Here is a 26,486-nt window from a genome sequence, read left to right as displayed (position 1 = left end):
GTAATTATGGCAAAAGAAAAACTGTAAGATTACTTAAAAATAATCCTTTATACTGTTTATTTCTACTTGCTGCTATTGTAAGACAACATAGAGTGAAGCTGAAATAAACTCTTAAGACATCTTTGTATTCCATCTCCGCCATTTGTATTTGTACGTGCATGTTATTCACGAGCTCTGACGCATGTCCCTTTTGTTACACAGTGTCACTCACGACTCCAGACCTTTTGTTGATTCCTCTGTCTCTTGTTTTTATTTTCAACATCAAAGTACAACGGTAGTTACAGTTTCTTGCATAAATCCACTGTAGTCACGACAAGTCGTTTGCTGTGTTCTGTAGCTTCGATGGATTACAGTTACAACAACTCATTTTACTGTATCTTTTAGCTCACAGTCTCTCGGTCAAAAGCTTGTTCTCCACACCTTTCTGTATCCTTCCGTGTCTTAACAACAACTGAACAACTAACGTGCGTGATAGACATGCAGCTACATAACTGTGAGATGATGTCACAGAACAACTCATAAAATGATGTCACAATACAAATTATGAATATGATACTTAATGCTTAATGCTTAACTAATAGACTTAATACTTAATGCTTAACTAATGAAATAGAAATAAACACAACAACAAATTTATAAAAATAAAATATATTTTTTAATAACGATAGAGCCATGTAGTTTTACCATTCACATTAATCATCACTTTAAACCTTCTAAATGTATACCATGGAGAGAATGCCATTGTCTCCAGCCCCAGTACAGGCACTTGTTTCATGACTCACTGTAGCAGGAAAGGTATTAACTGTTTCAGTCTCATCAACTTTTACTATCTCCTGAGCTGTATCTTGTGCGGCAATGTGTAGCATGCGAGGTTGTTTCTTTGAGCACGACTGACATGACATTCTTCTTGTGCAGTCTTTCTCAAAAAGCATTCTTTCTCAAAAAGTCCAATTTGTCTTTATATTTCCTAGTGTTGAACTGGTAGCATTCATCTAAGGTATGACTTTTCTCACAGAATGCACAGGGTTTAGTGAAAGCACTGTTAACCAATGCACCATTATTTTTTGCTGTAGTCGAGTCTTTATGATTTTTACCAACCTGTTTTACGCCGGTTGCAATGCTGCTACCTCTTTTTCCTTCCATTTTTTGCTTGAGCCCTGGAGGAGATTTGTTGCAGTGTTTTTCATCACTAGTTAAAACGTTCAGGTTGCCGAAAAGTGGGTTGGACATTACCGTTGCTTTTTGCTCTACAAATTCCATCAGCTGCACAAACTTGGCTCTTTTCTGGGTGCGCCTTTCGTGCATGTATGCATGGTTCCTCCATCTTTCACGCAATTTGTAGGGCAGTTTTAAAACTATAATCCTCAGGTTGGTAGCATTGTCTAGCTCATCCATGTAATCGATGCTTGACATGGTATTGTAACAGTTTACCAGGAACAGGGAGAAAGTTGTCAGCGACTTTCCGTCCTCTGACTTTATTTTCGGCCAGTTGAGTGCCTTTTGCATCAGCGTTGTAGCGATTATTTGTTTATTTCCAAACTTATCATGTAACAATCTTATGGCTTCTGCATAACCGCGATGTTCTGGCATGAGCTGGCAGCTTATCACGAGGTAATTAGGCTGTCCTATGGTATACTGCTCAAGATAGTACAGCCTATCCGCATTGCTATCAGTTCTGGTTTTAATGACATGTTTAAAGGCTCTTATAAAGGACGTGAACTTAAGAGGGTCACCATCGAAAGAAGAAACGTTGCGCGGAGGTAAGGAAAATTGCCTTCGACTCTTCGCAAACATTTCTGTAATATCTGCCTGAAGTGGCATCATACCCTGAGACTCTATTGTATCAGTATTGTAAAGTGAGTGTTCGTTACCTTGGGTAGGCCGTTCCATTAAGGTGCTTGACATTATGGGTTTGGCACTCACGGGCATGCTTAAGGGGGTTGCTTGGAGGTGTGATGGCAGTTCGAGGTATTCCGTTGCCGAACTGTGTTCGTAGTGGTCATTGTGTTTTGGTTCGGGGGGCATGCACCACTCGTTTCGATGACCACGCTCCGTCTCGCAGGATGTTGTTTTTTACGGTCCTGGTACGAATTTAGTTCAGCATCGACCATTGCAAGCGCCGTTTCCACTTCCAGCCTTTACTTTTGTGCCTGTAATTGTGCTTTTTTAGCCTTAAGTTGTGCTTTTAATTGCTCTTCCTCAGCCTTTAATCGTGCATTCAATTGCTCTTCCTCAACCTTTAATCATGCTTTCAATTGCTCTTCCTCAGCCTTTAATTGTGCTTCCTCCAGTTCCAGCGCCTGCCGATCTCTCAAGGTTGCTGCTTAAGCCACAGAGCTGCTCTGTTGGCTTCTGCCTTTCTTAGTCAAGCTGAGGATACTGTAGATATTAAGGACCTCTTGGAATGCAGCTGACGTTACGCTTCCGTGCCTTTTAGGGGCGGGCGTCTTGAGCTCCAACATTGACACACTGTCGTTTGGGGAAACTCCATCGTCAACTGTTTGGGACAACTTAAAGCGATTACTAGTTTCCGCAATCCACGACTTCACTCTTACCATGAATTCTGTGCAGCGCGTCGATCTAGGGTGATATCAGTGGGGCTGATCGGTTTCACGCTCATCCTTTGAGCACGCTCGCACTTTTACATTGCTTTCAATAAAGTCATTTAGCAGCCCTTCGTATTCGCGGCGCTTGGCTTTAACGTCATGCAAATTACAAGCATTGTCCATAAGCGCCTCTAATTCGTTGTATACTGTAATACAGTCAACTGACTCCACTTGCCTTCTCTGGCGTTCTTCAGTTTGTGAAGCTTATCTGGAGAATCGTTTTCGTCAAGCACCATCACCCGCTCAGATACGACAATAGCGACGTTGTCCTCATCGTGTGACATGGTGAAATTTAAAGCAGGCAAGTCCTCTTGTCGCTTTCGGTTGCTCGCTGGCAGCGTTTTTGAAATCGCACGCGCGCTCTTCACTTCACGTTCACACTCTTAAATCACTTATCTTCATTTTGCAGTGGAAAAAGCTTTTGACTTTACATGTACGCGCATGTTATTCACAAGTTCTGAGGCGTGTCCCTTTTGTTACACAGTGTCACAGTACTGTACAGTAGTCACGTTCCAAGTTACGAACGTTCGAATGTCAGACTGGCACAAATATACAATGTAAAGCATAAAAAACTAGTTCGCAAATTTGATTTATTGAATTCGCATTATACTCTGGTGAGACTGCGCCTCCAAATCGCAAGGGGAATCTCAGTGACACAGTGGGGTCAGCTGACCTTATTTAAAGCTAACCCAGGAAGACATCAGTGGGAGGATAACGCTACATGGTGTTTACTGCGTGCTTGAACAGATGTCATATTGTCTCAGAGCTGTAGTGGACTGTAAACTCTGTTTTATTGAGGATTTCCAAAATTAGAATTATTCACCATCAGGACAGCTTTACAGGACAGCCATTTTTTATCATCGTGCTCCTGGACTGATTCATTAAAACTGGCGAGGCCGACTCATTTCTCCCACATCCACACACAATATACTAGACTATTTTTTGGGGGGGACATTTTCTACATTTACTTACACACTGTAAATATTGTATATAATTGTAAATATTGGTATCTAGTGTACTGCAGTATCTTTTTTTATACGATACACATGAGCCACTTCTGCGATTTTTTTGCATCTGTGGGGACTTACTATAATTTGGTAACTGGCTACATATCAATTAGCATGGGCACACACACACACACACACACATACACAAATAAAATTGTGCATGAAAACAAAAACATACTGACATGAAAAAACATACTGACTTAGCATGCAATTACTTCATTAGATAAATACTAGAAATTAAATAACCAATAAAATACATTACATTCTCATGAGAAGATAAAGTTCTAAGGGCAAACTAATAGCATCTGAATTCCAACTGGCTACGTTTTCTTCCATCAACTTAAGATACTATAAATTATTGCTTAAAACAGACAACCAAAACTCTAAGAATGTCATACTTACTTAATGACAAGAGTAGTAGATAACTTGCCTGTCATACTTAATGACTGCGTGCTCAGTGCTAAGCATTATTTATTATTTTAAAGTCACACTAAACACTACCAGATCAATGCACAATATTTTTTGGATTTACAATGAAGTCCTTTAGTGCCTTTAAACAGACTGCTATCCTGAGTGTGTTGTTCTGGTTAGTGAGTTATCGATAATCATGGTAAATCAAGTGCTGCCTCAGAAGATATGATGTATCCCTTTATTGTGGGAACTCACTCTAAGGGCTTTGCTCCAGCTTCCAGTAACATGATAAATCACCAGGCTTTCAAATACTATAAAACACAATAGACCATTAACAACGATGTGCAAGGATGTATATACAAAAAATGTATATTATTCACAAATAATGAATGCAATCATCTGACTCCCAACTCGATCAGTGTAAAAACCAAAATAGACTAGTTTCAAAGACACAACAGAGACTTTGTGGGAGCTTTTTGTCTTTCCCTGTTAATGCCAATTACACTTTAGGACTAAAACATAAGCTTTAACTTCAATTATAATAGTATTAAAAAAAGATCTAGGAGGAAGTTGATCAGGATAATGCAACCTCAGGGGGCACAATCCAGTGTCTTCTTGTGCCAGGCCCAAGTCTGAATAAATGCAGAGGGTTGTGGCAGGAAGGGCATTTGGTGTAAAACATTTGCCAAATCAGTCATGCAAATTATTAACATGACTTCTATACCGGACTGCTATGGAGTTAATTATGTTGTTTATAAGGTCTCTGGAGAATAGAGTAAATTGACCGATAGCGCCATCTGCTGTTTTGGAAGAGGAAGTTGCTCTATTGAATTTGTGAGAAAATAGGTTGGCGCATTTGTGGGAAAGTCTCTGCAAAGCAGATTGTGTTTGTTTGTTAAATTTTGGCACATAATTAACTCCACAGGTTGACATGAAGCGGAGAAGGACGAGACCAGGTGGAAAGGTACAGTGGGGCAAAAAAAGTATTTAGTCAGCCACCAATTGTGCAAGTTCTCCCACTTAAAAAGATGAGATAGGCCTGTAATTGTCATTATAGGTATTTAATATACTGTAGGTATCACTCCTCGCTCACTCCGTAGGCTCCCTAGGTAGGCAGCACCCTCTTCTGCAGGTATGCAAAGGGACGGGGCCACCTATTCAGGCCGGCTGGCGATAATTAAAGTTCATAGGATCTCGGGCTTGCTCTGCATTATAAAAGCAAGGCGCAGGGTTTAGTACAGGATATGCGGCGAAGTATAAAAAAGTGGCAAGCAAGTAGGGCGATAGATGCGCCTCAGGGACTTTAAAAAGGCCACTGGAATTCCGCTCTTTGCCGGAAAAGAACTGCGCAAGCTCCCGCGGCACCTTCACTCACGCGCCGAGCCCGCCTTAGCGTGCCCACCCCCGAAGAGGAAAAGGCCGCGAGGAGGATTGCGTTAAGGCCCCTGACCCCAGCCGGGAAAGCCGCTGGGGTCAGCGAGGACTCTCGCCTGAGGCTCCAGAGGGAGCTGGGAGGGGCCAGGCCGGCCATCGTAAGGAAGCGCGCAGGAGCGCTGCCCCCCGCATGCCCTGTTCTGCCACTTTGCCCACCGCCACCTTTCGCCAGCCATGTGCCCGCATGCCAGCTAGGCACTGCCCCCAGACCCGCACGTGCACAAGCCTTTCTTTCCGTCCTCCCTCTCTTTACCCCTTTCCTTCCCTATTTTGTCCTAAATAAATTACCTTTTTTCCCGTAAGACCTCGCCTCGTGTTCGTGCTTTATGATGCCGCCCGGGCAAAAAGGCCTGTGCACTTAACTATGAAAGACAAAATAATAATAAGAAAAAAAATCCAGAAAATCACATTGTAGGACATTCGACAAATACGTAATGAGGGTGAAGTATAAAGATGATAGTTGTTATAGCTGTGTTATTTTTGGTGAAGTCCAATGTGAAACATTCACATTGTAAAATAAATGTGTTTTTTTTTTGGTGAAGTTCATTAACATGTCAACGTGCCAGCAAAGTCTCAAAAATACACACACAAATCCAGGGATATTCACACACGTAATTCGATTTTTACAAGCACAGTCAATGATGCACTCATAAATTTTAAACAATCAAAATTTTTTTCACAGTTGTACATACAGTATGTGAATTATGTTTTGCATTTGTGAAATGTATATTATGAATATAAATATATTTTATTATGAATATATATATATATATATATATATATATATATATATATATATATATATATATATATACATTGTTCACGTGTACTTAATTTCCATCATAATTTGCAAATAAATTCTTTTAAAATCCTACAATGTGATTTTTTAGGGTTTTTTTTTCTTATTTTGTCTCTTTATAGTTGAGTTATACCTATGATAAAAATTACAGGCCTCTCTTATCTTTTTAGGTGGGAAAACTTGCACAATTTGTGGATGACTAAATACTTTTTTGCCCCACTGTATCTAGTAACCATACAAAAAATAAATCAACATAGTTTATTAATGTTTCCTTTTTAACAAATAAAAAAACATTAAGCACCAACTACAATTCATGCATGCAGCACAAACTGTTGTTTACTGTGTAATTCACAATCAGAAAAATGTAACATAATCATAACTGGAAAGACATAACACTTCACACTAGAAAAATGACTTTAAAAGCGTTGTTTTAATTCTTAAAGCCCTCACACCTTTGAGCATTTCAAATGACACATACTGTATATCCCGAAGATGGTAGGTTTTAGATCTGCATAATAGTCTGCATATTTAATTTATTCATCATGTTATTTGTTTTGCCTTTTAAAAAAATAAAAAAAATAAAATAATATATATATATATATATATATATATATATATATATATATATATAATGCACAATATATATATATTGTGCAGTGTAGAGTGACATATGATTTTTTCAGCAGAACATAGGCAATATGATGAATTGATTTTATTTCAACTATACAAACATGACTGAGCAAAAAAATAAATAAATGGGTCACATCGGCAAAGAAATAGCTCAGAAACACATAATCACGTGATTTTATAATTGTTTTTGGCTGTTTCTGTGACCAAAAAAACAAATAATAATACACTTATTTTTACATTTTTGCTACATCATTTCCTTATTCCGGTAATGGTACACATTATAAAAGTTATGCTAACTTTTGTTCTACCTGACATATTAAAAAAAAAAAAAATGTTTTTTTGGACAAAAAAAACCCCAAACACACCGACAAGGCTTCCATATACAGTAAGCGCATATATATTTAATGGCCGCCTCATGTCTGTGTGCATGGAGTTTGCATGTTCTCCACATGCTTTGTGGGTTTCCTTAGGGTTCTTGGGTTTCCTTCCACCATCCAAAGACATGCAGATTAGGTTTATTACCATTCTCAAATTGCCTGTACTGTGTGAATGTTGACTGGAGGTCCTATCACGGTCGTGAAAAATGGTCACCATTAGTTTCCACAGTCCGCGATTGTACTACAGAGGTTTCTAGATGAATGGAAATATATATTTGACAGTTTATTTTAAGGTGTGTTGAATTAAACAAATAACCTATGCAAAATAATCATATGTTTTTTTTTTTTTTATCTGTATTTTTGAAGACTATTAGGAAAATCGGTGTCCTCCTACTTTTGACTGTGAAAGTATTAGGAATGCCTGTAAAAATGCTATGTATATTATAATACGTGCTGTGCCCTTGACCTAAGATAATTATGTTTGTGCGCTTTATCATAGTTATATATATGTTATATATATATATATATATATATATATATATATATATCATGTATTCAGGAAAACATGCTCCCCCATCATACTTGGGTGTTAAGATGTTTGTGAGATGGATGAAAGTAATTCAAATATGTAACTACACATAAATAACTATGAGTGTGGTGTTCTGGAATTGTTATACCTGTATGTTTGATATGTACACCCAGATAGTTTAATATAACTGGATAATGTTTGAGTGAGTAACAGTATTTGAGTGGTTAGAAGTTATGAGCTATCACGAGTAGGCAGTCTATCCTTGAGTTACATGCTATAATCAATTACAATATATAATTTTTAATATAATTGGAATAAATCAATATCACATTATTCATCACACAGCTAATCCACGTGAAGTCTTACAAAATTAGTCACGTGTGTATTTGCATAGCATTTACTTGGCAGGTATTCCCCCGCCCCCCCAATATACAGGATAAAGTTGTATAGACAATGAGTGAGAGCGAGCGAGTGAGTTCTGAGCTGTAAAAAAGATGGAAATAAACCATTATTATTACAGCATAAATCTTTAAATTAGACAGTTCTGAGCTGTAAAAAACATGGTTATGATCCGTATTTGTTACAATGTAAACCCTGGAATTTGCGGGTATAGACTGTTTTTAAAACAACATAAACATGCTATTTAGACAGTTAGCGTAAAAAAAACTATTAAAAAATCAGTAAAATATACAGTATAATGAATGCAATCCCGTACAACCAAAACCATTGTTACAGTATTTTTTACGGTAAACGTCTGGCAACCACAGCTGCCTTTTTTTTTTACCGTAAATTATACAATTTATTTTTTACAGTGTAGGTAGTTGGTGACGTCATGATTGGAATCAGCTGTAGGCTAAGTACAACATATTTTATAAAAAGAATTTAATACATACTCAATAAATACTCACCAAAATAATAAAGTGTCCACGAAAACGGCCATCTTCACCCATTAAGTGCAGTTTGATAGCGTCAGTCCGACAGGGGTAGCGGGACAGGGGTGGTACAGTATAAATCACGTGATTGCATCTCAATGAAGGTAAAATGCAACGAGGGCCAACAGGGATGGCAGTTACATATGTGCAAGACATCAAGCAGGACATGAGCTTTTCGTCCCAGATTCAATCCAGAAAAATTTTCTGGATTAAGAAAAGAATTTAGAAGAAAGGCATGTTTTTTGGATCACAGACTTTTTTTGCCCACTTTGGGGTTCTTATTCTTGCTGGTTTTCAGGTCTGGGGGGAGATACAGTAGGAATCCCAGTAGGATGCAGAAACTGGCAGAGAACATTTCCATGCAGCACTGTCCACATAAAAGAAAACTTCTACATAATTTCCAGGATAATCCATTTTGATAAACGAGATGATAGACCAGCTTGACATCAGAGAGGCAATCTAGCTGCCATCAGGATGGTATGGGACAAGTGGGTGCACCGCCTCCCCCCATTTTACAACGCTCGGCCTATTATTCTAGGTTGCGACCAGCAACAAAAAAAAGTGCTGTGAAGTGTGTGGATGCAAGGTGAACAGAGAAAGACTATGTACATGCATCAAGAAGTACATACGCACCACATAAACAGTAAAACTCGTGTTGTATAGGCTGGTATAAAAAGGCAATGTGTTCAGTAGGGGTTGCTGTGTTGGCTAGACTGACATGGTTCAGCTTGTGTTACAGTATGTAAAATTACCTGAAAGGGTAATGCTAATTAATTTGTAAATCTGTTGATCAATGATTTTATTAAAAAAAGAAAAAAATAAGTAGCACTTTAATTTGTAAACGTCATCTAACAAAGGTAAAGGGCAAATATTAACCATATATCCTGTGTATATTGCTTGTAATCAGGATGAAGTAAACATCTGTTGAGTATTTTAACATTAAATTGATTGATTGGGTTGAATTAAAAACTACAAAATGCACTGGGTCCACCAGACCAGGAGGACCAGATGGAGGGTGGTTTAGCAATTGGGATGGTACACAAACTGCAGAGGGTCTAGTGGGAGTGGGAGCAGGGTTTATGTGCCCCATGATGAACACTTCATAATGGTGGGTGTGAGCGCAATGAGACAGTAGTTACTGAGGCAGGATCTTGACACTGGTGGCTTTGAAGCAAGTTAAAACATGTTTACTAGAATTTGTGCCAACATCATCACTTATAATTCATAACAATAATAACAAGGGCAGCATGGTGGGGTTAATTGACCCAAAGCAGACACGTGTTTCATATGTGTTTACTCTGAACACATATTGATTGAACACTAGGTGTGGCATCCTCACACACCCACACAGGCTCATTTACACCCACAGGCTGTTTAGAGTATGACGTATAGTGTTAGACAAGTTTGAGGAAACCAGATACCATGTACATATTATATGACATAGAAATAAATAAATTATACAGAAAAAAATAATAATTTTAAATAGTTTTCATTTAATAATTTACCTGTCCAAAAGTGCTGGTCAGACCCTCTAACCGGCTGAGTTCTCCCACTCCAAACATAACACACCATGTCTTTTTTAAACCGCACATACACTGCCCACAGGCCTTGGTCTCATCAAACCACATAATACATCTTTCACATTCTGGGGTGATGTAGATGTTTTTTTGGTGAAAACATCAGTTTGGCCTGCCTACCTCATCGCCCAGACACGTGAAGAATATTTGTGAGATTATTTTTGACAGACAGCTCCTTCAACATTGCTGTAGGCCTCCTCCATCTTGTTCAAATAAATGTCAAAGACATGTCCTATAAGAACATTTACCATGATAGTCTAGTGGTACCTGTACAATAGTATACAGTACCATGGTATTTTTGGCAGTACCATAAAATGTTTTTGCTGATATAGTGCATGTACTGTACCACACTATGGATATGTCACTGTGGCTTGCACTTGCCAGGTTGTGCAGATTATAAAGGTTCAATTCTCTTTTACAGAACAAGGTTTTGACTTTGGTCCCTAAACTGCTTCTTATAACTTTCAAAGTCTAATATATCTCCAGGTTATACCAAATGTTGCAGTTTTGGATGGAGTTAGTATTTATTCTGACACCACCACATGCAATTATTTAAACAAATGCATGTTCAGCAGACTATCTGATGCTTCTTTAGTAGATAAATGTGGAAATATGACAAAAGTGTAGTCTTGAAAAAACAACAACTGTTGGTTACAGTAAGGATAAGTTCCTCATTGTGCGTTACTATGATGAGATCTTCACCAGGTGGATAACCTTCTTCATGATCTTCATTCCTGAAGCCAAGCCAAGAAATGTCCCCTTTTGGACAGCTGCATACCAGGCTCTTTTAATAAAACATTCTGTGTGCTGTAGAGAAATAAAATTCCTGCTCTACTGTTAAGGACACCATAGCCACAAAGTATTCAGTCCCAACAAGGAGATGCCATGGCGTCTGGTTAGAACAAAAGCCTAAATCAGTGTTCAGGCTTTTATGTAGCTGAAAATGTGAAAGAATGGTGACAGTATGCGCTGGTACAAACATTTATGTGACCAGCTCATACTGTCTCTATTCTTTCATGTATAAATGTATTAAAATGAATAATGCCATTTATACTTGACTAAAATATATTACATGTGCATAGTGATATACTGTTCTTGTAAAAATATATTTTATTATCTATATTGTGAGCTTAAAATAATCATGCAATTATTTATTTATTAATTATTTTGCTGACCATATTGTATTTAACCATAATCCATTTTTTTTAATTAATAAATAATTTAAATGAAAACAATCATCATAATCCATATGCACTGGAGTCGAACACACATTTATTGACGTGTTGTGACATAGGAGCTTGACTGGTGTTCTCATGTTCAGATGAAATGAGAATTATCTGTAAGAAAGAAAAAACGAATAATATTTTGTTAGGTACAGCAGTCATCCTTTACGTACCTTAATGATCTGTTTTTGTGTGTAAATAAAGTCTAAATTAAATTAACACAATTTGTGTTCATGTGCCAGCTTACAGCTCTCATCAAAATGCCTTTTCTCGCGATAACTCGTCTGGCTTGTCATCCAGGAACCTCTGTCTTCTGGTTTTAGCTTCAGCATGCCACTGTAGTTGCAGGTGTTTCTGAGGTGACAGGCAAAATGTCTCCTCTCAGGACGGTCCCAGATTCTGCTGTTTACTTCCACACAACACCATGTTTCCCTGCGGAGGTTCAGTTCATGTAGCTGCTCCATCAGCGCCATCACACACTTAATCATGAACCAGGCCAGTAACTCACAGGGTTTCTTGCTGCCTTGACAACAGTAACCTGAGATTCGGCGTCCCTAGCAATGCTCTAACAAAACAAGTTCATTTGAATTGCAAAATTAACGGGTGCAGTAGCGCAGGTGAGCAGAGAACTGAGGAGTGGAAAGTTAAGGAGTGAAACTTATTTAGTTTAAGAACTTCTTAATTAAATCAAAAACTAAAACATGACATAATCCACTTTTTTAACATAATGCACTTTTTGTACGTCTGTCAAATACCTAAATGTAAATAATTAATGTTAAAAATCTTTGATGACATTTGTCAATAGGTTATAATTTTACCCTATCAAAAAGTCAAAGCAGGACTTTTGTTTGTGCAGAATGACAAATACAGTTATAAAAAAGGCTACCATTCTTTCTCTATTTAATGCCAGGCTACACTAATGCATTTTTTTCCAGTGCTTCATTAGTGCTAGGTAGAAAGATTTCTCAGTATGGCTGTATGCTTCATGTTTGAAATGCTGGCCTCCAGGAACACCTTTAATGACTTAAACATGCTTGGAGTGACGTCAGGACTGTACAACAGATGTGGCAATTACTTCCTGAGGTCCTAAAATGTGCAATTGGTGTTTGTGAATGATTGTGTATACAGTTCCCACAGGCAGATGTATCTCTTCTGCAAGTTGGAGAAAAGTTATTTTTCTGTTTTTAATGATCAGGTGTTACTCTCACCGAATGTTCACAGGAACGACTGCAGCAGATTCTAAACCACCTCAGCCAGGATCGTCATTCATAAAAATGATTTTTTTAGTAAATTATAATGTATCAGCATGTTTAAATTATAGCATAATTTTCACTTAAATAAAATCTGCAAGTTGAACAAAAGTAAACGACATTAACAATTGGTAAATTGACTTTTTTCAACACACTGCTATTATTTTGAACACTACTGTAAATTAAACTTAATAAATAGAATAAAGTACATTATAAACTTCAGTACTTCGACTCATACTAATTTATTACTATTACTATTAACTAAAAAAATTATTTTAGCATAAATATGTAAAATATGTAGAAGCTACACAAAACTTTTTGAATGTATATTATTTTCGTGTGTTTTTTCATATTTCAAAAATAATCTATTATAGTTGTCCATACTACTACTGGCTTTAATAGGCCTAACCTAATCACTAAAAAAATAATTTGTTACAGAAAAAACGGCCTGGCTTTTAGACTTGTGTCAAACTTAATAGGTGTGCTGTCAGAGATAACAAGTCTGATGTGTTGCTTGGGGCAAACTGAATGGCAACAGTGACCATGCTAGTTGTCAGCTGCAGTTGCTTTATATTTTCTAATTTTTATTATCTATAAACTGCTCAAGTTAAAAAGTATTTGGAAACCAAATTGTCAAAGATGTACAAATAAGATTTAGAATATTGTTTAATTAGAATTAGATGTGTAAAAGGTTAAATAGTGTATCTAGGTTTTATTGCATTATGTAATGAGAGGTCAAAAGGTTGCAGTGTTGGCACATCCAATAAAACATGTCACGTTCCCCCTGTTCATCACTTATAGTTAGTTAGGCAGAAAGGAAAAGTCATGACATTATGTTTAGAATAAAGGCATTACTTTAATTACGTACTGGATGACTTATATGTCCTATATTTTTTTTAGGTCTTATGAAATTACACCACTGTGAGACGAATAAAGGTATACTGTATTTTTTATCTTATATGTTGTGGCTCACTGGAATGATGTATTATAAAGTTAATAGTAAGTAAAATTGTACTTTGCCCTCTATTATTTGATTTTTTTAAATTATAATTACATTAAAAATATATTTTTTTACGTTTTTTTTAGAGTCATCTTCAGAAAATGTGTTTCACTTAATTTTGATTTGCCCTATTCATGTTGAACAAGATGTTCAAACCCTCACCCAGAAGTCGTCGTGCAAGTAACGAGTCCAAAAGTCAAGATAACTCACTAATAAAGTCACTGATAACATATACGCTTACAAGGTCCTTTTTAAGTCTTTAACTTTTATGATATTGGGCCCTAAACAAATTGTAATGTGCTCTTTAACAAATGTAAGTCTAGAGTGATTAATCTAGTACATTTAAACAAATCATGAAGATTTTTATTTTTAAATACACAACTTGGACTTCCTTTGTATGTCAATGAGTATTTGAGACAAATAATTATGATGCTATAACTGAATACTTAGCAGTATTATACTGAATTTGTATACTAAATTTGAAGTGTAAATGTGTATGAATCAAAATAATTAGAAAGTCCCTGATGAGCAACCTGAGGGTGCTAGTGACAAGAATAAACTCCCTGAGATTGCAATAGGACGAAACTTTAAGAAAAACCAGACTCAACAGGGAACCCCTTCCTCATCTGGGTGAAACGGTTAGCAGGGATTGATCTGCAGTCATTCTGTGTGTTAGGCACTTGGAAGTTCAATATACCAATTGATGTCTTTAAGTTAACATGGAGTCCAGTTCGTTATTGGAGGCTCCTACGCAGACTGTAGGAAATTCCAGTCCTGAAGTATCGAGTGACTGTAGTCACAAGTCTTTAGAGAACAGCTGTCAGCATCAGCAGATGCCAGGACCGTCTTTGTGGTACAGTGGAAACATCCCCAGTCACCACACGCATCCCAAACAGACCACATGGGGCATCCATGTGATGAGATCTCCAAACAGAAGCAGAGCACCAGGACGAGTCAGACAGGTCCAAGGAGGGTCTATATCACTGGCAGCTCAATATGTAGCTTGACTGGCAGACAGGAAGAGAGAAGAGAGCGAAAGAGAAGGAGAGATAACATAACCTACTTCATGTGCTTTCCAGCAGCTCCAGGGCATTAGGGAAGTAGCACAGACTCTGAGCCCTATACATAAGCAGAATTATAAGGACTTACCCCAGTCTGACACTTATGGCAGTAAAAGTATTAACCCACAGGACAGAGTAAACTACAATATTTGCATTGAGTTTAATCATGCACAAAACAACATGTCACTATAATAGGAGCTATCAAACGTGACTAAAAGGGAATACAAAAAAATGCATGCAGTATTATGTGAAATGCAAAAGTTATGCAGGAACCATGAAACAAGGAGAATGTGAGAATGTGTGTGCATAATTGTAAATCTTTTTGTTTGTTTTTCTCTTAGATTCTCTCTTAATCATGTAGTTTAGCCTCTACATGTTCTTATGAACATAAAAATTCTACATCATTAAACTCAATGCAAATATTTTATTTAAAAAAAAAATTGACAGGTATTTCCCTCTTTAGATGACAACAAACCACCAACCTCACGCACTTCTTTAATGTGCATAACTTTGCTGCAGTCTGTAAACACACTGGAATGTTGATCAGTTTTTGTTAAATTGTATAGCTGTTAAGCTGTATCTGTTCAGCACTATTATGACTGTTATCATGATTGCAGTGATCATGACCAATTATTATCATTTCTTTTGCCTATTATTGATGCCTTCATGTAGCAGTAAATTAATGTTAATTTACCGCGGATATGAGGATATAATTTCTATTTACTTGGAGAGAAAAAAAGTGGCGTTCTGTGCAAAAATCTTAGGCACTTGCAAAAAATGCCATAGAGCAAGGATAAAAAATAATTGGTATAACAATCTTAAAAATCAATCATGTTGATGGCTTTCACGTGACTAGAGGTCATTATAATCGTAATATCATATTTGATAATAATAAACCTATGAATGTATGTTCTAATATTATATTTGATAGCGATTATGTGTGTGTGCAATCCGTGGCAGGTGGGCATTTTAATGCATAACAGGAGCATGGTGTCTTAGTGGTTAACACTGTGGCCTTGCCCCTCCACGGTTTGATTCCTGCCTTAGGTCTGTATACATGGAGTTTTCATGTTTTCCTAGTGCTTGGAGGGTTTCCCCTGAGTACTTTGGTTTCCTCCTACAGTTCAAGACATGCAGATGTAGATGCAGCCTTGCTGCTATTGTAGATGTTTAATGTATTGCATCTACATTATGCATTATACTGTTTCCACAAAGAGTTTGATTTGACTGCTAATACTAGCCAGATTTTTAACGTTGTTGCTGTAATACATTTTATTACGTATTTATTACACAAATTATTATAATATAAAAAAAAAGAAGAAGTCTAAAAACGTTAAAGCGTACGATAACGGCCATTTGCCCGCCATTTTCCCAGTGCAGTTTCTAAATGACACAGAGACGTGTGTATGAGCCCGCCCCCTCAGTGACGACGCACTGGCGAGACCAGTGAAAGGCAATAAGCCGCGGCCTTGTGGGCGTGGTGCACGATAGGATGATGATGGGGAAGCGGAGCATGCATCCTCCAGTCATCACATGCACAGGAACCGGGGGTGTGAACGCCGGTTCCGGTTTTAGTCAGGGAAAGTATACAGCACTCATGGCTTTGTTAATGCTCAATTTGTACTCGGTAGCAGGCAGCGCTTTAAACTAGACTAGTGTAAAATAGAGAAAAGATGGTGGCCGGAGAGATGATTGAGGAGCCAGTGAGGAGGCATGGAGGTGTCACGCCTGTCCCGGATCAGTACACTGGTGTTGTAGAGTGTGATGTAAGGGAGGAGGAGAGAGAAAAAGAGCTCCCGCATGCTGAGAGCCTCGCCATGCTACCCGGACAGGACGAGCAGGAACACAAGCCTCTGCAGACCCGCGTGTACAGCAGGCGCTTCGCAGTACTCGCCATCTTCAGCCTGTACTCTCTGGTCAACGCTTTCCAGTGGATCCAGTACAGCATAATCACTAACGTCTTCACGGAGTTCTACAGCGTGGAGAACGCGATGATCGACTGGCTCTCGGTGGTCTACATGGTGGCGTACATCCCGCTCATCTTCCCCGCCACCTGGCTGCTGGACCGAAAGGGGCTTCGCGTTACCGCGCTGCTCGGCGCCGGCCTCAATTGCGCAGGCGCGTGGCTGAAGTGCGCGAGCGCGCAACCTGACCTGTTCTGGGTCACCATGACGGCGCAGGTGGTCTGCTCCGTGGCGCAGGTGTTCATACTCGGCCTGCCGTCCCGAATCGCTTCGGTGTGGTTCGGCCCGAGAGAGGTGTCCACTGCCTGCGCTACAGCCGTGCTGGGCAACCAGGTGAGCTCGCGGTCACGTGATATCTCCTGCTCACAGTAGTGAAACACATCTATTATGTTTTGTAGATTCCAATTAAGGTTGTGTTGGATAATGTTTAATTTACATTAATCAAGTATAGATTAAAGCTTTTTTTAGTTAGTATTGTGTAGAGATAATGTGTGCTGGAAAACTCATAATGGTGCAGTATTGATAAAGTTCAAATCTCTCCCTTAGCTAGGTGTTGCCATCGGGTTCCTTATCCCACCTGTCCTCGTCCCCAACACCCCAGAAGATAAAGAGCTGATGGGCCGCAACATTAGCATGATGTTCTATGGCACGGCAGCAATCTCGACCCTGCTGTTTATTTTAACAATCTTTGGTAAGAGGTTCATTCTTATCAGTCCAGTAATCTTTAAGGAATCTGATATGCTTGGCAAAAAAATATTCTGTTTCTCATATTTTCTCTCTCAGTCATTAAGGACAGACCTGCTTTACCACCGAGCCAGGCTCAGGCGATGTTGCCCACAGGCCCTGCGGAAGATTATTCCTATAAGCAGTCTATCATTAATCTGTTCAAGAGCAAGCCATTCATCCTGCTACTGCTGAGTTATGGTGAGATTCACTCACTTGCTGGTGTCAAGTGTTCTAAAGAATACACAGTTTATGTTTATGATGCCTTTCTGAGAGCAGGGTTCATTAGTGTCATTTAATATAACATCATAAAAATGTCCTTTATAACACTATAACACTTTAGTATAATGTTAAATGCTCGACTATGTTGTCTTTTTCCAAAATGTATTATTATTACCCTTATTTACATCATTAGTGAATGTTTTTCAGGCATCATGACTGGATCGTTCTATTCGGTGTCCACTCTGCTTAACCAGATGATCATCCATTATTATAAGGTGAGTATTTTCTTCTTCTTCTTCTTCTTCATCTTCTTCTTCTTCTTTTTCTATATGACTACATAATAGAGAAGTTGTGTTTTCCAGTCTTTGTATGACTCCAAGCATCTCTTCATCTCTTCTTAATAATATGGCAACAGGATTGTAACTGTAGCCAGTAGATGAACTGATTTAGAGTTCAGAGCCTATCATAAAGGCAAAATCATTTTAAGTCAGAGGAACCAGGTTGTAGAAATATAGGAAACTTATTACATTCATTAATTAGTCATTATCCAAGTCTTGATGATTATATCAACTACATAAAAAGAACATAATGAAATAATCAAGGCTACAAAAATAAAGACAGTAGACCTCCTACAGCGGGGACGCCCCTTTCCAACCCCCAATCCCATCCATGCCATCTTGTCTAATGTCATTTGTTGAGAGCCAAATTTCTCAGATTTACTTAAAAAAAAAAAAAAAATTATCAGTATTATTTAAATGTATATCCTAAGTTTTTGTATTTCGTTTTAATTGTGTAGGAATCTCGAGTTAAGGAGAGAGGAAATAATGTGACTTTGTGAAATTTGTTTCATGTGAAATAATTAAGATTTATGGAATAAGAATTATTCCAATGATTATTCCAAAATAGACCAATGATTATTTAATTAGGCCTTAAAAAATTCTTATTTGTAGATGTTTTACTTAGATTTTAGTAATTTTACTGTTATTATTATTATTATTATTATTGTAATGAAAACAGTGTGAAATAGGTGTTATGTGTGTGTGTTGCAGGGAGAGGAGCTGAATGCCGGCAGAATCGGCCTTACCCTGGTCGTGGCTGGAATGGTAGGCTCCATCCTATGTGGCCTGTGGCTGGACCATACCAAAACCTACAAGTAGGTAAACTCTTGGATAAAGGAGGGTCAGATTTCTTGCATGGCTTTACAGCTGGTGAAGAGGATTAGCCCTCTTTAGCTTAAATACCCTAGCTATAATCACTGTTTAATGGTTCACTAAGCATCATATTACAACTGAACTTGCCAAAATGTTAGAAAGGAGTCTTAACAATTTTTAGAGTTGTGATCAGGTGCGGAATGGTTACACTTTAATTTTGAATAGAAATATATAAATCCAAGAGTTGTTCCGGAGTACAATGATTCATTTAGTTATGATTTTCTGAGCGTCTGTTTGCCAGCACTCAGTGGATTGACCAAAAGACAATGTAAGTGGAGATCTGAGGATGGTAGAGTTAAACAAAAAGATACTAGGAGGTGGAGCCACTTTGCCAAGGTTTGGAAGCAAACAGGTTCAATTTTAGCCCAGGAACCATCAAGGTACAGGCCTGCCATGAACTGGACGCTGCTGTCACTGCCACCAGTCAAACAAGGTTTACATCACCATGTACTGAAAGAAAGAAGCTTCTGTTCCAAACTCCCCACCTTCAAGCCCAAGTACAGTTTGGAGCTGAGTCTAGCCTTCTTTTTCCTCCTAGAAAGAAAAGTTCTGACCAGAGGCATGTATGGCGGAGTAAAGGTGAAATGGAGCATTAACCCTATTGAAGATTTGTGCACCATGCTTAAAAGTGCGGTCTGTGTCTAGAAACACTACCATTTCTGCTGAAGAGAGCAGTCAGATATATATTCAGAATTCTGCCAGAGGCTTGTTGATGGCAGCCAAAGTTTCAACGCAATGTTATTTGTGCTATGTGTATAAATTTAACTTTGTGTTAATTTCATAAAAACTCAAATAAATTAAACCTTGTGCTCCAAACTCTCATTTTTCTTCTATTAAAGGAAGTGTGTGTACAATTACACTAGTTCACAGAAATCACTAAAAAAACCTGAAATAGCCATCATATTTATTTTCATGATGACTGTGTGTGTGTTTATGGGCGTATAAACAACTCAGGGTTACTGCGTGTAGCTTAGTTTCTGTTCTTATCTCACAATCAATGTAATCAGCATCCTAGATTGCACATGCACTTTTACCTAATGTTAGTGCAGTGTTAGCACAGCGTGGCCAGACTAAACCTTTACCACCTTTTACATTGTTTGCTCATCGTGAAGATGTCAGTACACCACCAGTTTATTATTTCAGCATGATGGTTGATAAATCAGTGACTGGTGTTTCTTCTCCCACACAGATTGACCACACTGATCGTGTACGTCCTGTCCTTCCTCGGCATGCTGGTGTTCACCTTCACACTGAACCAGGGCCACCTCCTTGTGGTCTTCTTCACAGCAGGAGTACTTGGGTATGTATCATCATTTCACTAGATCTGACTTTTTTCTTTGTCTTTCGATTGTTCCCTTTCAGGGGTCACCACAGTGAATCATCTGCATTCTCTTCTCTCACCCCTACTAACATCATGCCCCATCTTACTGCATCCATAAATCTCCTCTTTGGTCTTCATTTAGACCTCCTGCCTGACAGGTCCAGCCTCAGCATCCTTCTTCCAATATATTCACAATCTCTCCTCTGAACATGTCCAAACCATCTCAATCTGGCCTCTTTGACTTAATCTCCAAAACATCTAACATGGGTTGTCCCTCTGATGAATTCATTCTTGATCCTCTCTATCCTTGTCACTCCCAAAGAGAACTTCAACATCTTCATCTCTGCTACCTCCAACTCTGCCTTCTGTCTTTTCTTTAGTGCAACTGTCTCTAAGCCATAGAGCATTGCTGGTCCCACCACTGTCTTGAACACATTTCCTTTCATTCTCGCTGATACTCTTTTGTCACACAACACACCTGACACTTTTCTCCACCCATTTCAACCTGCCTGTACACGCCTCTTCACCTCCTTTCCACACTAACCGTTGCTCTGGACCGTTGACCCTAAGTACTTAAAGTCCTGCACCTTCTTTAGCTCCTTGTAGCCTTACCGTTTCACTTAGGTTCCTCTCCTTCACACACACATATTCCGTCTTGCTACGGCTAACCTTCATTCCTCTGCTTTCCAGAGCGTACCTCCACCTCTCTAGATTTTCTTACACCTGTTCCATGCTCTCGCTACAAAGCACAATGTCATCTGCAAACATCATTGTCCATGGAGACTCCTGTCCAACCTCATCTGTCATCTTGTTCATCAACATAGCAAATAGGGAGGGGCTCAGAGCCGAGCCTTGATGCAGACCCACCCACACCTTAAAATCTTCTGTCACACCTACAACACATCTCAGCACTGTCTTACAGCTCTCATACATGTCCTGCACCACTCTAGCATACTTCTCTGCCACTCCAGACTTCCTCATACAATACCACAGCTCCTTACTCGGCACCCTGTCATATGCTTTCTCTAAATCTACAAAGACACAAAGCAACTATTACCTATTACCTTCACTAAACTTCTCCATCAGCATTCTCAAAGCAAATACTGCATCTGTTGTACTCTTTTACTAGATCTAACCAACTGCAGAATGTTTTCGCCACCTTTTTAAAAGGTTACTGTTGCCATAGCAACAGCTAAACCCAATTACCAAAAGATAAACAGAACTGTTTACAATGCTAAGATGCTGTTTATTTAGCATGTATGAAAAGTCTCCAGTGTCAGAGATTTTTTACAATTATGTTTTCTTCTATGATGAATTTGTATTTTTAAACTAATCTCTTTATTGACCGCCTTTATGCTAATTTTATTGTTTTTTGTATGCGATTGAAATGCTCGTGCTTCTGACCTATGTGTCTGATGACTGTGATTGGATTGTTGCAAAAAACCTTTGGAATTTTTTTATTTAATTTTATTCATTAAAATTTTTTTTTGCCGATTTTCTCCCATTTAGTCATGTCCAATTCCTTCCCATCACTAGGGGGCTCCGACATTAAGGCTATTACTACCACTCAGTCGGGAGGGCCGAAGACTATCACATATTTCCTCCGAACCACGTCACGCCAGCCGAGCACTTTACCACTGCGCCACTCGGAGGCCTAGTTTTTATTTAATTTTAATTGGTGGAGGTTTGTTAAGCCAGATATTTTTCATTGTGTTTGAAAGGTTCTTCATGACTGGATACCTGCCCATCGGATTCGAGTTTGCTGTTGAGATCACCTACCCTGAGTCAGAAGGCACTTCATCCGGTCTCCTGAATGCCTTCGCTCAGGTAAAGTTATCTCTTACTGACTTTGCTGTAGCAGATCTACACACATAGATCAGTAGTGTCTGTGACTCAGCTGGAATTTGACTTCATTTGGTTAAAGCGCTAGTGAAGGGAACATGCTGGGCTCCTGTTCCTGCTCTCCCGGTTAATGGTTTGTGTGCGTGTGTGTGTGTGACAGTTGTTTGGAATCGTTTTCACACTGATACAAGGAAAGGTGACGACAGTCTACGGTCCGCTGTCCGGAAACATCTTCCTGTGTGCCTGGATATTCTTCGGCATCATTTTAACAGGTTTTTATTCAGTTTACTGGAGACAACTGATATATATGTGACTAGATATTGTTGAACTTAATTTGTCATTTTTTTTCTTTCAGCCTTGATAAAATCAGAGCTAAAAAGACACAATGTCAACATGGGTGCTAGCAAATGTAAGGCGGTACGTATCAGCTTATACTGGCTTAAAGTTTCTCCTTTTTTCTCCTTTCTTTCGTCCTTCCCTTCTTACTACTTACATTCCTTCATTTACCCATTCTACTTCCTTTCTTCCTTATTTCTTTTCTCTTTTTTTTCTTTCATATGTTCATACAGTGTTCTGTTATGAATTATTAGTGATAAGCATACAAAGTGCAGTCACATTAAACATACAGATGTAGCAGTGGCCATAACGGACCTGCAGCAGTGTGTTTTCTTAAATCCGAGGGATTTAGCTTTTAGCTTAGATGAGTATGCTATATTGGGTTTATATGAGAGGAGCGCATTTTATTCAGTTATGTTTTTTTACAATAAGCCCTCACATCTATCCAGATTTCTTGAGGAGTTGTGGTTGCTGTCCATCCTCTTATCAGCAGTGGTCCTGTTTGCCCAGGCAATTTACTGTGTATCTGTACCTCTTATCTGACTTGTGTAATGAGTGGAATGTTTCCTTATAAACTCTTTGTTTATTATGAGAGAAAGAGCAACAGATTAATTTAATACATGCTCCATGCATGGAGACAGTGGAGGAAAAGGGGGTGAGGCTTAAAGACCTTTCATTAGAGAGCTAAACTGTGGAGATGTTGACTTTCCTCTGCTGTTTTAATGAGCAGATACGGATTGGCATGTCAGATCATTAGAGCTTTAAATATTTATTTTGCATTCTTTTACATTTCCTTCGTGTAATTCCTTTTACAATTTTATTAGAAACCCTTTCTGCTCTTTTTAAGGTTCCAACAGAATGTCCTGTAGAGAAGGTGTCCAATGGTGTGACGGTGGATTTGTCCCGTGAGACCACGCTGTAAACCCACTGAGACTGAACCAGGTGTTCTGCTGCGTCTCTGCTTGACTTTGCTGTGCTGTAACACCTCTAATGGGGATGGTTTAAAATTGTACCTGTGTCTGTGTAGTAATCAGTCTATTCATTCTTTTCAGTGTTTGAACTGAAACCAGAAGAAGAAAGTTTAGACTACGTAGAGGAAAAAATATTAGTATCTTTTTTTAGCAAGCTCATATGATTGAACATCTCTAAGAGTGGATTGTAAACCAATTCTGGAGCAAGTAAATGCCTTATTCTTTACTAAAGTTATGTAAAGTTTAATATGGCTGTTGTTTGTCCTAGCGACATATAAACAGCCAGTAAGAATGAGGTTGGCATAAGATCTTGCCAAAAAACTAAAAAAAAATTTCCTCTACGTTTATTTTTTTCCCCTCCCATGTCTGTTTTGTAGAAAACATAGAAAAAGAAAAAAAAAGCTGCTGGGGGGAAAATATGCCATTTTTTATTTGTAAATTCTAATAACGTTTATTTATTTATTTATTTATTTTTATCTATGATTTTAGACCTGTGGAAACTTTCTGGAACATTTTTTAGTCTAAATAAGAAACTGGTAACGATGTTCTTTCTCTTTCGAAATGCAGTCTAATAATCCTTGATCAGGTTAAGTCACCAGTGTTGTCTGATACTGTATGCATACACAATCTGAAAAAACTAAACAAAATGATTTTAATAATTCATTAATTAATGAGTGATTAACATTATTGCCACTGGATCATGTAGTTATAGTAAGGGTTCTTCTTCACTATTACCAATAAGGAAGAGACAAAAATATGCCCTCCCCCCTCCAAGTCTTGCAGGACAAATTAAATAAGAGAAATATAAATGAACATGAATTAATTAGTTCCTTAATCAAGATCAAGAACATAAATGAAGACTTAATTAACCTAACTTTCCATCATCTCCCTGCTTTTTTTAACATGTTTTGTTTGGTCTCATCAGCAGTGGAAATGCCTTTGATGACAGATGAATTACAAAAAGCACAAGTCAGTGCAGCACACAGCGCTTTTCTCTAAACCAGAGCACATGACTGGCTGTCTCCTGTGTAAAAGTGTTAAGCTTAATGTTTGGTCACTATGAAGGGCTGTATTTACAGTTTAGGATGATTCCGGTGTAGTTGTGGTAGCTGGGGGAACACGACAGCACCTGTTCTTGCACATCGAGCCTTAAAGTCTAAATAATGTAATCAAGGGAAGAGCAGAAGGCTGGAGTGTGTTAATTAGTATAATAGGTTTGAGACTTATAGATTTATAGACATTAATGCCATGACACTTAGTTCCTCTTTTTAACACCGTGCCTTCTTTGCACAGGTCACTGACATGACTTTCAAGCTCATTTTGATGAATGAATTTCAAACAGCACAACTACTGTATATTGTTTGTTGTTTTCAGGTACACTTTTCTAAACCGTGTGTTTAATATTCTATTTTTCCCCAGCTCCAAATCTCCATCAACACACATATGTATATACATATATGCAGATGTCTTCTGCATTATTCTTACAGTCTGGTGTGTTTAGCTTGCTGTAATGCTAATAAAACTGTGACAAATGCTTCCATACCCATCAGTGTGCTGTTCAGATTGCAATTCCTTCTGGGTAAATTTGATAAATTAATTCTGTGTCAATCCCTGGCCTCCAAGAGGTCCTCTAACCAACCATACTTTGGGAAATAAAATAAACGTATGGTATATCTGATAAAAGACTTGTTCTTTAGGGTGTGTGTGTTTTCAAAAAAACACCACCAATGGGTCTCAATAATTTATAGGAATTATTATTTTAAACATAATGCTTTTTCAGTGGGACATGTCCAAGCATGGTTATTTGTTTTACACTTTGTAAATAAAAAAAACGTTCATTAATCTGCTTTTTGTCCTTTGTTTTAAAATTATAGCTTTTTATAATCTGTTGACTTGCTGATACGTTTATTTTCATCAGACTTTTAAAAATAAAAATACAGGTGTTTTTGCAAAAATTTATAAGTATTTATCACAAGTTTTAGTTTATATTAATCATGGTAATGCAGTAAAATAAAATGATTGGGAGAAAAAAATTCTAATAAATTTCATCATGTTTGGTTTTGTAATAAACTCTCAGGTCATGTGATATGGCTCAATTTAATTACATTTTATTTATTTACTATAGCACTTTTAACAATGGTAATTGTCACAAAGCAGCTTAACAGAATAATTATTTTTAAAACATGAAAATGAGTTTGAGAAGTGAGAGGAAATATTAATAAATCATAATTATCAGATAGTCCCCGATGAGCAAGCCGAGTGTTACAGGGGCAAGGAAAAACTGCCTGAGATGTAATAGGAAGAAATCTTGAGAGGAACCAGACTCAAGAGTGATATCGGATAACAGGAATAAATTTTGCAGTCATAATTCACACGATGTCATTTGACCCGAGTGATCAAACATGAATGTTTTACATTTACGTCCACACTGCGTAGGACGTTGGTTATTTAATATGTGCCTGCGACTGTTGTGTGTTTTAAAAAATTCAACAGTGGCATCTGTTGAATTTTTAGATAAATTAATGATTTTTCCAAGATTGATTTTTAATATATATGGCTGTTTTCCATTTAAATTTCAAAGTAGCATATCTTCTCTTCCCGTGGAGCGATTGCAATGAAACCAAGCCTATATCAGGTACCAACTTACCAAATTTCTATTCAGTCCAAGGCCCGGAAAAAATGACAGTCCAATTTCAAATAGAGAACTACAAAAAAAGTAAAACCCAAAATTTTCGAACAATACCCAAAAATGACATGGTAGTCCTTTTAGTGTGAAAGGTGGCATCTTCTTTGTGCCACCAGTTGTTTGAACTTGTGGCACAAAGAAGATGCTTCAGTGAATAAAGCAAATTCAACAACAAAGCTTCTTTAACGACCTTGGCGACCTGTTCGCTTTGGTCTCTCCTGGTGTGAACGTACAGTGAGATCCATGTTGGGGCACGGTTAGTGATCACACTACATGTGTACCGTGTCCAGCTGAACCATGACAGAATCCACCTGCGTACCATATCCCCGTACAGAACGGAGTGATCAGGGGTGTAGTGGTAAAATAAGAGGTGT

General features: G+C 38.1%; 1 protein-coding gene across 1 annotated transcript; it reads left to right on the top strand.

Moving 5' to 3' along the window:
• Positions 1-16,207: 16,207 nt before the first annotated feature.
• flvcr1 (FLVCR heme transporter 1) lies at positions 16,208-25,215 on the top strand. The gene is made up of 10 exons (XM_053491210.1): positions 16,208-17,133; positions 17,347-17,491; positions 17,584-17,724; positions 17,953-18,020; positions 18,795-18,898; positions 20,146-20,256; positions 21,999-22,104; positions 22,280-22,391; positions 22,475-22,536; positions 23,303-25,215. The coding sequence occupies exons 1-10, from the start codon at positions 16,510-16,512 to the stop codon at positions 23,375-23,377; spliced, it is 1,548 nt and encodes a 515-aa protein (XP_053347185.1). The 5' UTR covers positions 16,208-16,509; the 3' UTR covers positions 23,378-25,215.
• Positions 25,216-26,486: the final 1,271 nt, after the last annotated feature.

The sequence above is a fragment of the Clarias gariepinus genome, chromosome 2 (assembly GCF_024256425.1).
Source record: "Clarias gariepinus isolate MV-2021 ecotype Netherlands chromosome 2, CGAR_prim_01v2, whole genome shotgun sequence".
NCBI lineage: Eukaryota > Metazoa > Chordata > Actinopteri > Siluriformes > Clariidae > Clarias > Clarias gariepinus.
This window is presented reverse-complemented; position numbering and strand designations above follow the sequence as displayed.

Bases quoted from the DNA above. Each gene is read 5' to 3' on its own strand.
- flvcr1 (XM_053491210.1), top strand. From the start codon at position 16,510: ATGGTGGCCGGAGAGATGATTGAGGAGCCAGTGAGGAGGCATGGAGGT. The intron at 17,725-17,952 runs GTGAGATTCACT...AATGTTTTTCAG, and splicing joins CCTGCTACTGCTGAGTTATG to GCATCATGACTGGATCGTTC. The intron at 22,537-23,302 runs GTACGTATCAGC...GCTCTTTTTAAG, and splicing joins GTGCTAGCAAATGTAAGGCG to GTTCCAACAGAATGTCCTGT.